At 44.2% G+C, this 11,909-nt stretch overlaps 1 protein-coding gene across 9 annotated transcripts in view; it reads right to left on the bottom strand.

Moving 5' to 3' along the window:
- Window positions 1–3,932: 3,932 nt before the first annotated feature.
- Window positions 3,933–11,909, bottom strand: part of PRR11 (proline rich 11) — a 359,537-nt gene continuing 351,560 nt past the window's right edge. For all 9 annotated transcript variants that reach the window (XM_069226409.1, XM_069226404.1, XM_069226406.1 and 6 more), the window contains one exon: window positions 3,933–5,385. In XM_069226409.1, coding sequence (XP_069082510.1) covers window positions 5,314–5,385 — 72 coding nt within the window. In that variant the 3' untranslated portion in view covers window positions 3,933–5,313. The remainder of the gene's footprint in view (window positions 5,386–11,909) is intronic.

Below are 11,909 nucleotides of genomic sequence, written 5' to 3'. Positions count from 1 at the left end.
GATGGTTCACGACCCGCACAGAATTGAGCTCTTGGTCTTTTCTAGGTTGCGGCTGCGGGATAGCCCCTCTGTTTGGGAAGGGCCTCTCCCCACTCCGGACCCCTCTACCAGACAACGTGGAGTATGGGGGATCAGTTGCCTGGCGCTCTTCCACGATGCGGCAAGCCCAGCTAGGGTTTCCCATGTACAGGGCGTGTAGTTTGAGGGAGATGAGGGATATGTCACTCACCGGGCCCTTACTCCTTCACGTCTCACATGCCGCAAGGTGAGGACAGAGGACTAGATCCGGGTCAGGGGCACATCTGTAAGTGCGACCATCTCCAGCGTCGTCGTCAGGGTCTTGAGTGGTGGTGATGGGCCCAGAGCCGCTCATGGATTATACTTTATGGAGACCGAGGGGGCCTCCTCACTCTGCATCTCCTTGCAGGCCTTCCTGTTCTCTCTCCCCCTCTCTGGGCACTCCGTGATATGCAGGGGCCCTCACTGTGCAATCCGTGTGGCTATGGGGGGAGGGGTCCACGATCCTCCTGGATCGGGATGCCGGTCTTTCTTCAGGTGTGCTCCGGAGCGTCGGACTAAATCAAGGTTGCCGCCTCATACCCGAAGCAGGCCGCATCTCCTTTGCGGTCCTGCTGTCTCCGGGCAGTGGCTACCGAGCCCCCTGTGGCCCGATGCCCGGTCAGCGTACAATGATAGCCCCCGCAGTGGCCCCCTTGAATTCGGAGTCTGCCCCATAGCCTCTGCTTCGCTGCAGCACGCAGAGCTCTTCTTTTAGGCAGATATGTCTGACGGTGGCCAGACCACGTCCCCATTCTCATTAGTTTTAACAAGTAAACCACCTTTTCAGTGGCGACAATGGAAGGAAGCTTTTATAAATTATCTGAAAGTATGTGATTCAAAATAAAATGCAGAAAAGAAAAGAAAATGTTGCTCCATTGTGTCTGAGCTGAGGGGCAATATTTTTTTGAACATTTGTCAGATCTTTCTAATGTTAAAGATAATATCACATCACTTTTCAATGAATTTGAGATTGCTATCAAAAAGTTAGATATGCATTAATTGTCTAAAGTTTCTACTGTTCTTGAGCATTTTCCTTCTGGCTCGAGAGTCCAAGAACAAGGTGAATTTGCCAGATCTCTCTAATGATAAAGATAATGTCACATCTCTTTTCAAAGAATTGAAAGCTATCAAAATGTTAGAAGTGCATTAATAGCCTAAGGTTTCTACTGTTGTTGACTGTTATCTTTTTGGCATGAGAGTCCAAGAACAAGATTAAACGGTTGAAGAATGCGACAGCTTTTCGCAAACCAGCATCCTCATGCCAATTTGGTGATAATAATTGTAAAATAATAAGAGACCAGGTCATGTTAAGATGTAAGGCTGATTAAATTAGACAGGAACTCTGGTTTAAGGATGATCCCAAAAAGTATTGACACTAGCAAAACGGCTTGAGCATTCTAGCTTATGTAGAGAAATTATGTAAAGATAAAAACTCCTCCACTGTGATCAAAGCAGTTGACATCCAAGTGTAACCACGAATTAAAAACAAAGATTTTCCCAGATTTAAATGGGATTTGCTTATGTTGTAGTAACTCTGGACACAAGATCAAAAACAAATATAATCTTGCCGTTAAATCTATCTGAAAAACGTGGCAGGAGTGGGAATTCCACCAAGTGTTGCAGAACTGTGAATGCTTATGACAAGGTTAACAAAACCACTTTAAATTGGGACAATGTGGCATTAGAAGATAGCAATGGTGTCAGCTGCATAAATTGTAACCATTACTGCAATAAAGTCTCTGTGAATGGGTTAAGTATTACAATGATGATGGACTCAGGGGCTAGTCTCCTATTTCCGACCAGGATTATGAAAAAAAAAAAGAATAAAAGGAAGAGTGGGTTTATTGTATCCTGATGTCAAACTCTACTGTTATGGTGGCAAGCCCGTTGAATTACAAGAATATTTCCATACTGACATAGTATTACAAGGTAGTAAGACTGAAAGAACTGTATACGTCCCTGGGGTGAGTGACGTGGTTTTAAGTTGGCCACATCAAAAACAACTGGCCATTTCACTGGACTCTAATAGTTTTCCCCAGGTGGCTGCTAATTACCTAAATACACAGGATAATGAGTTACAAAGAGAATTTACTCACAAGTGCCCTGAAGTATTCTCAGATAAGATCAAGTGTGTGCAAGGTTATGCTCATTCTATCTACTTGAAAAAAGTGCCGAACATATTACATGTAAAGTAAGCGAAATACCTATCAGTCTGCTGTCAAAACTAAACTAGTCTATTTGTGTGCTGAGTATATTATTGAATCTGTAGAAGCCATAGGGTGGCTGTCCTCTGTAGTTATAGCTCAAAAGGTGTCTGGGAACATCAGGCTTTGCAAGGACGTGTGAGAGTAAAAGAAAAGCGTTGTGGAAGATAGATATCCCCAACCTAGTATAAATATTGTTCTGTTGTTAGATGGTGCTAAGTTTTTCACATTACCTCAGCCTATCATAAAGTTGAATTAATTGAAGAATACAAAGATTTTACAGCTTTCATAACCACAGGAATGATTTGTTTCATCCTTATGCCATTTAGTTTATGCTCCACACTTGGAAAGTTTCCAGGGGCAAGTTATTTCAGGGTGAAGTGTTAGTTCTTGATGCCACATTCGAAGAACACGATAGTAGGGTGACAGAGGTGCTGGGTGTACTTAGGAAACATGGTATGACCTGGAAATCCAAGGAATGTACATTTGGATATACTGAGTTGAATTATTTAGGGTACGTGTTCTCAGTGAAAGGTATCTGTCTCAGAAAATATATAGTTGAAACAGTTCAGAATTTTCCTACTCACCAGAGAAAGGAAGATGTCCAGACACTTTTAGGGATGGCAGAATTTCATGAGTGATTTATTCCCGATTTTGCAAGTAAGGCTTGTAATATGTGTGGTCTTCTTAGATAAGGGGCTGAGTTTATCTAAAGTGCCACTTCAGCAGAGTTTTGGGATATTAAATCTCAACTTTCTTCTGTGTAATATCTGCAAACCTTTGTGCCTGGTTTGACAGGTCACCAATGTAGGGTTGAGGGAGTTCTAAAACAAGCACAAAATGATGGTGTGGCCACTGGGGCCTTTGAATATAAAGCTGTGAGAGGAGCCGAACAAAATGATTCCGCTACTGAGAAAAAAGCTTTATTGGAGTACTGGGTCATTAAGAAATGTCTGCAGGGGAGAGGTCCTGCCCAACAGAGAGATGAAAAAGCACCAGGTTTCCGACAAAGGAGCCTCGACTTTCTTTGCAACTGGTAACTTTTCCAAGGGTGCCTGTATGCTGCAGGTTTATCAGGGTTACCAGGGTCACAATGCTGAAAGGCACGCCCACCCGACAAAGTTTTTTATGTGCATGATGGAAGGTATGTGCAAGGAGGAAACTCAGTGTATTAGGGTCACTGATATTTTGTATTTCAGAAACAGAACTCTTTCAGGGGAAGAGGGTATTATTTGTGAAATATAAAAAAAAAAATGCCCAGTGCCAACCACAACACAGCAGCTAGTCGCCATTACATTTTGACCAAAGTACCCCTGCCGCCTCAATTCGTCCCCTTTGAGTTCTGCTCAAACAGAGTACCAAGAAGCATACACGAATGTGCAATTTCGTTGAAAAACAAGCATAAATAATTATTTGGGAGGGATACTCAAAGCGAAATGCTTACTATCTGTTTCCTTAAAAGATTTTTTAGATGTTTATCATGTATCAATTTGATAGGTTAAACAAACATTAAAACAAAAAAGCTTTCCTTGTACTCTATACGCACTGTTTCCAACAGCCCCAACTCATCGCAAAGCATCTTATGCGTGTTTCCACAAAGGGAGGTTTAATTATGCAAATTGAGGTCCCATGAGACAGATAAAGTAATTTAGAAACAAACGAAACACGGAACAGTACTCCAACTTTAGTGAAAGGTAAACGTAAGTACAATCTGTAACTAACTCCTACAAATCATTATCTAATAGCAATATTTTAAAAGTGGTAAAGTTCACCATATTAAAAGCAAGGCAATTTGTTTTTTCACAAACAATTGCATTGCACAGAAATGTAGTTTTCACCGTGGCAAAAGCTCATGTCTAGACTTCGAGCAAGCAAAGAACATAATTAGGGATTAAAGACAACACAACAATATATAAAAATATAATGAATATAGGAATTCATAAATCAGAAATGCAGTAAAGGAAATGGCAAATAGTGAAGTCAATGAGAACACAGGACATTCCAAATCACCAGCGAACTGAGTTCTGATTCATGACTGTGCAGCCCTTGGATGTTGTCCGCTTGCTGAGCAGGAGGTTCATATCTCTCATCGAGACAGCGTTTCTTCAGGCTTTAGAAACTAGCAAGTGCATGTAGCAGCAGTGCGCTGATTGGGATATCGCAGACACGGAATTTCGGAACAAACAGCAGATATGACTGCCAAGTTTTGGTATTCAATACATGTTTAGTTACATGATGGTTGGGGCGTGGTATATGTACACCAACGTGGCACTAATATGCTGATGATTATTCTACATGCCATATTGTACAATGTAAGTAAGGACAAAGTTAATTTAACACAGTGACGCAATAGCTTATTTTCTAATTTCATGAAAAGATAAAGCGGGCATTTTAAGAGATACATGAAGGGGGCAGGCAATAAAAGTGGTGAAAACATGCAGTATCTGATCAAATTTGCAGTAAAAACATACAGTGTAACAACCGGCCGCTATATGTTCTGTACAATAATGGATGTAGCAGCTTAAAAAATATAAAGTCCTGTTTAATTTCGCCACAAGCAGCATCAGTACAGGATCAAGCTGTAAAAAGTGCAAAATGCCGTTCTTTTTTTTATGGGGGAGGGGGGAGGCGCGTAGACATACCTCCAAAAAAGTGAGCAATGTTCCCCATGTAGGCCATGCCCTACATAATTTCGCAAAGGTAAAACAGTAAATATATGCAGAACGATACGCCGAGCTAAAGCATAAACGGACCACCGTGATTGGATTAAAAACTGCAGTTTAGCCATGGGCATTCATGTCAAGCGGTATCTCGTCATAAGGTTGTCATGATAATCAATGGAGATCTTTCTATTACAAGCTGATGAGTAAACAACCCTTAAGAAATATGTAACAAGTGGAATGGACAGGTCAGTTGTCCACACATTTTCACACCTTGGAAAGTTTGTATAAATGCGAACAACCTATTCTGGTTAGATGGTGACAATTCATTTTATGGCTGGGGTCCATGACGTCATCTCAGAACCCAGTTTCCTACTGCTGCTCCCATTCTAATGGAGTTCTTCAAAGCTTCTGTTGTCAGCATGCAAATGTTTTGGAGATGGGCTCTTGGGAAGAGCCATCTGTAAGGAAACAATGTATTTAAATATATTAATTCCAGATAATATTCTGTCTCAAGTAGTGTACAAAGAATATTTAGAAAACAATATGCATCAACAATTAACATGGGAAACAACATAGTGCTTGAAAAAACATTTCTCTGCAAACATGACCTAATACAGGTTGAAGAAAAAAGACTAATAAGAACATGAATTATAGATTAATACAATCCAAAATAATAATCTTCTGTGATTGATAAATAGTTGCACCATATAAGGACTCACAACCAAACTGTGTTCATTATTTCGAGTTTGGCAGATGGAATACTTAGTCAAAAAGTGCTGAATATCTCATTGGCCGTATTACAAGTACCATACATAGGCTCTAATGTACTTGTAATACAGCAGAAGGGATATCTAGCATGTCTGTGACAGTATGCCATTCACCAAAATCTAAATAAGACTCTATGTTATGAAGTAAAGAGTGTTTAGGAGGGTTGTGGCAAGGTCTACGTGTCAGGGTCTACCAGACATGCGACAAACTCTGTCCCCACCAGGGCAAGCTCAGCATGGAAGGCAAGTAGATAGAGTATCACATGCTGTAGGCCCCTTCCTCTACCCTGGTTTCTTGTCCACCTCTTTTACTTTAGTGCCCACATAGCATCTAATGGTGTCTCCTTGGGATATACCACTCAACCCATTCAGTCACTGTTAGACCTGTCAGCCTTAGGGTGGTCTTTCCCCACCAACGTTTTGCTTCCTCCTCCATTTTTCTGACATCGATTTTGCAGTAGAGTGAAGTTGGATGTATTGTTGTAGACTGGAGTAGGGTAGAGTGGAATGCGGTAGACTGGCGCAGAGTGGAAAGGGGTGGATTGGAATAGATTGGAGTGGGGTTGATGATTGGGGAAGGTTGGAATGGGTTGATTTGTGGTAGATTAGAGTGGGGTGGACTGGGGTAGATTGGAGTTGGGTAATCTGGGGTGATTAAAGTAGGGAAGAAGGAATAGTGGTACATTGGGGAAGTTTGGAGTGGGGTAGATTGGGATGAAGTGCGGTAAATTGGGGGAGTGGAGTAGATTGGAGTAGGGTAGATCAGAGTGGAGTAGATTGAAGTGGAGCAGATTGGGGTAGACTGGAGTGGGGTAGAGTAGTTTGGGTGAAGTGGGGTAGACTGGGGTGGAGTGGAGCAGACTGGGTTGGAGTGGGGTAAATGGGAGTGAGTTGGATGGAGTGAGTTGGATAGAGTGGTGTGAGGTAGGATGGGGTGGGGTGGAGTGGCTATAATGGGGTAAAGTGGGGTGAAATGGAGTAGACTGAAGTGGAGTATATTAGGGTAGATTGGAGTGGGGTAGATTGGGGTGAAGTGGAATCGACTCGGTGGAGTGGGGTAGATTGGGGTACAGTGGAGTGTGATATATTGGGGTAGATTCGAGTTCAATACATTGAGACAGATTGGAGTGGAGTGGGTAGACTGGGGAAGATTGGAGTGCAGTGGGATGGGGAAGATTAAAGTGGGGTAGAGTGGAGTGGTGTGGGGGAGATTGGTGAAGAGTGGGGTAGAGTGGAGTGGAGTTAGCTGGAGTGGAGTTGAGATTAGAGTGGAGTGATATAGCGTGAGGAAGAGTTGTGTTATACCACTAAACCAAGTCAGACACTGTTAGACCTGTCAGCCTTAGGGTGGTTGCTCCCCAACTTTTTGCCTTCTGCCTCCATTTTTCTGACTTAATTTTTGTTGGTGTTAGGACTTTGAGCACTTTACCACTGCTAACCAGTTCTAAATTGTATGTGCTCACTCCTCTAAACATACTCAAATGGCATTTTAATTTACTTATGAGTCCCTAGTAACATGGTACTAGATGTACCCAGAGCCCGTTAATTAAATGCTAACAGTGGGCTTGCAGCACTGATTGTACCATCCACTTAAGTAGCACTTTAGACATGCCTCAGGCCTGCCACTGCCTGTGTGTGCAGGTTTTATACTGTCATTTCAACCTGTCAAAAGAAACCTTTTGCAAGGCCCAAAACGTTCTTTTTAATATATGTAAAATCACCCCTAATGTAGGCCCTGGACCGCACAGAGGGCAGGATGTAATGTATTTAAAAAGTTAGACATGTACTTTTTAAGTTTTACATATCCTGGTAGTGAAAAACTCAAACTCATGTTTTCACTTCTGCCAGACCTGTCTCTCCCACCGGATAACATTGGAGTTGTCTTATGACATTTTAGAGGTGTAAATGGGGAGGGATTGTCAGTTTATGTTTTGTATCTTTGGAATCGTAATTTAAAATTCTAACTTAAAGTGAAGTTGGATTTTAAATTCCAATTCTGTAACTGCCACTTTTAGAAAGTTGCCATTTTCTTGCCTTAGCCATTTGTTGCCCAAATCCTGCCTCTGGGGTAGGTTAGGGTGGAGTGGGGTATACTGAGTGAATTAAAGTAGGGTAGATTGGAATGGAGTAAGGTAGATTGGAGGGGGGTAGACTGAAAAGGGATGATTGGAGTGGGGTAGTTTGAAGTGAGGTAGGCTGGAGTGGAGTGTGGTAGAGTCGGGTGGGACAGACTGCAGCTGGGTGGGGTAGAGTGGAGTAGATCAGAGTGAAATAGACTGGAGTAGGGTAGATTAGGGTGGGATAAAATGGAGTGGGGTGGTTTGGGTGGAGTTGGTTACATTAGAGTGGGGTGTGGTAGATTGGAGTGGGGTGTGGTAGATTGGAGTGGAGTGTGGTAGATTGGAGTGGAGTGTGGTACATCGGAGTGAAGTGGAGTAGGGTAGATTTGGGTGGAGTGGGGTAGATTATAGTGGAGTGGGGTCAATTGGAGTGAGGTAGACTGGAGTGAGATAAATTGAGGTACCCTGGAGTGAGGTGTATTGTGGTGGAGTGGGGTAGATTGGAGTGGAGTGGGTAGTTTACAATGGAGAGGAGTTGGATAAATTGCAGTGGAGTTTGGAGGGGAGTTAGGTAAATTGGGATGGAGAGGGGTAAATAGGAGTAGAGTTGAGTCGGGTAGACTGTAGAATGGTGGAGTGGGGTAGACTGGAGTGGGGAGTTGGGTAGAGTATCGTTATAGATTGGATTGGGGTAGATTTAGATGGAGTGGGGTATATTGAATAGAGTCGATAAAAGTGGGTGGACTGGATTAGGGCAGATTGGGGTAGATTGCAGTAGATTCAAGTGAGACATATTGGGATATATTGGAGAGGGATTGTTTGAGGTATGGTGGAATGGGGTAGATTGGGGTATAGTGGAGTGGGATAGCTTGCCTTCGGTGGAGTGCGGATAGAGTGGAGTGCGGCTAGATTGGAGTGAGGTGGCTTGGGGTAGATTTGTGTGTGGTGGATTGTGGCACATTGGAGTGGGGCGTAGTAGGGTAGATTGGAGTGGGTGAGTTGGGTAGACTGGAGTGGTGTTTAGAGTGGGGAAGAATGGAGTGGAGTAGACCGAGTGGATTAGAATGCGGTAGATTGGATGGAGTAATGTGCAATGGAGTAAGGTAGATTAGGGTGGGGGAAATTGAAGAGGATGGTTGAAAATACGGTTTTACTGCATACAAACAATAAGGTGTGCAAATGTCATCACCTAGTGTATTAATATGTTCAGAACGCATTCAAATATTTGTTTCCACTACACTTCAGAATTACAAAAAAGTGCTTAATTCGTACTAATTCTGTAACATTATCACAGTTCTTTCTGTGTGCTAGAAAAAAAACACCCTAAACCTATTATATGGATACACAGCAGGTTTGTCACATAAATTCTCTCACTTTGAAGTCAGAGAAAGAAAAGTAAACACCAAGTTCCTCGGAAGAGAGTGTTTGACATTTTATTTCTGTCTTTGAATGCACAGGAAAAGTGACAAGATAAGAACAACATTCAAAGGCCAGTTTACAGAAAGCAAGTTTGTGGATGAATATAGTAAACAAGGTTTGGACAATGGGAGCGATGAACTGTAGCTGGACAGTCTAAAGCAAATAAAGACAGCAAACAGAAAGCCAGAAAATGTGAGCTACAAACCACAAAGCCAATGGTCAGCAACTGGTGAAATGCATTCCTAGATCATCTTTTTGAATTTCCCCAAGATGTCTTTAGCAAACCAGGCTTGACCTGTAAAGGGGACTTCAGGCACCAACCTTTCACTACACTTCTGGACCTGTGGATACGCTGCCAGGAAGAAGGACTTTTGTGCTGCTACAAGGTCTGGCACTCTGCTGCACTGCTGCTCTGAAGGAATCGCAACCCTGCTGTGCTGACCAGAGGCCTGCTGCCCTCTTGCCTGAGCAAGAAGAGCTGGACCTGCAACCCATTTTCAACCAAGTACTCCAAAGTAATTCAAAGGGCTAGTCTGCTGGCCTCCTGATCAGAGCCTCAGGAACTTAAATGGCTCCACAACAGCTCCTGGACCTATCTTCAGTGAGGTGGAGGATTTGATATTGACATATGGTTTTCTGCCTACGACGTAGCCCGGAGAGATTTCACAAGATCCCAGAAGAGCATTGGGGTGGAGGGCATGGTGTGTGGAAACACATGCCTACAGCGGTGAAGGACACACTTCTTACTTTGAGGGTTAAAGACCAGACTGGGTACACCCCTATAAAAGCCATCTTAACTAGCTAATTCTGGGCTAACTCCATAGAAGTACCGCCAAAGTTTCAGTGACGGCCAGAAGCTCCCCAAGCAGTCTTGGGTAGAGTTTGTAGACTACTCTAGCAAGGCAGTGAGTGGTTGGGTGCAGGACAGCAAAGTCAATGACTACAGTGGGTTGTATAATCTAATCATGAAAGAACACATGCTCAGTATTTGTTTTCTAGAACCTCGCCAGCACCTAGTTGAAAGCAAGCTGACTGATCCCAGGAAGATTGCTAAGGAGGTGGGCCTCTGGGCCAGCACCAGATTCTCCAAAAGGTATATGGGGGAAAGTTCCACAAAGGTGGTGAGGGGTCCCATCAGAAGGAAGAAGGAGGAGATAAACTTAAAACTAAGGAGCCCCACCATGCCTGTGAATTTTCTGCTGGGCAACGACCTGGAGCACACTATGTGGAGGGAGGTCGCACTCGGGTCACTCTTGGAGATGTTTGAATTGCTTGAATGGGTCTGTATAACATAAGGTCCACGGCTGCCCGGGAAGAGAGTCAAAGGCATCCGGAGCCTAGAACAATACCCCAGGCAGCTACTAAGGAGAGGAGCAAAGGGTGCAGAAAACCAGGCCCTGAAGTTCCCAAGTTCGAGGTAGGCGGGGCACCTGAGAAGGAGGCCCCCGAGCCAACCGGACAGGGGATTGCCACCCTAGGTGACCTGCTTGAGCTTGCTGGCTGGCAAGTTGAGAGAGTGCCTACCAGTGAGGAATTCTGCATGGCACATAAAGAGTGCCCCACTCTAGAAGGTTTGAGGTGGCAAGCTGAGGCCTAGGCAACAGTTGATACCTCTGGAGTTCACTTGATCTCTTGGGAGAGTGACTTCCTATAAAGCGAGCCTAATGTTCCTGGCTCTGGGGCAGCCTGTGTGCTGGTGGTCCCCCAGTGTTACAGGACCTTCCTACTGGGTTTGGCTCATGACATACCCCTGGCAAGACATCTAGGACAGGACAAAACCTTCATCAGGTTTCTTGCTCAACTCTTGACCCTGGATGAAGATAGCATTCGATGCGTTCTGTAAGTCCTGTCTCACCTGCCAGGCCAGTGGAAAGTCAGGGAAGCCGGTCAAGGCTCCACTGATCCCATTACCTGTTGCTGCCAATACCCTGAGAGGGTAGGCATCAACATTATTGGACCCTTAAAACCCGAGACAGCCTTAGGCAAAAGGTTCATCCTGCCTTGGTGGACCACCACACTTGTTACCCAGAGGCCATCCCTCTGAGGTTAGTAGCTGCATCTGTGGTGGCCAGGGCTCTGAAGATGATTTTTACCAATGTGGTGTTCCCCAAACAAGTAGTGTCTGACAGAGACATTATCTTCATGTCTGCGTACCTGAAGTCAATGTGGGATGAGTGTGGGGTAACTTACAAGTTTTCCAAACCTTATCCCGCCCTGTCTTGTGGAGTGATTCAACAAGACCTTGAACGGCATGATAAAAGGCCTACCTGAGCCCATTAGGTGTAAGTGGGACGTCCCGCTTCCATACCTTCTTTTTGTCATCAACGAGGTGCCAGAGAAGGGAGTGGGGTTTAGCGCCTTTGAACTTCTCTATGGCCACCCTGTAGGGTAACTCTTAGCCTTGTAAGAGAGGGGTGGGAGCCAGCTCCTAGGAAGCCCTCTCAGGATGTGGTAATGTATAAGCTGGCCATCTGCAACCAGATGCACTGCTTCTGAAAGAAGGCGAAAAGTAATCTTGAGGCCAGTCAAAAACTTATGAAACTCTGGTATGACCAGAAGGCCACTCTGGTAGAGTTTGAACCTGGTTTGAAGATGTGGGTTATGGAGCCTTTTGAGCCCAGAACTCTCCAGTATCACTGGGCACGTCCATATGAGGTGAAGGAGCAGAAAAGGTAGTCCACTAGTTGTTGGATCTCAAAATCCCTAGGAGTCCCTTTAAAGTGCTCCACGTGAACC

This window comes from Pleurodeles waltl, chromosome 3_1 (assembly GCF_031143425.1).
Source record: "Pleurodeles waltl isolate 20211129_DDA chromosome 3_1, aPleWal1.hap1.20221129, whole genome shotgun sequence".
NCBI lineage: Eukaryota > Metazoa > Chordata > Amphibia > Caudata > Salamandridae > Pleurodeles > Pleurodeles waltl.
This window is presented reverse-complemented; position numbering and strand designations above follow the sequence as displayed.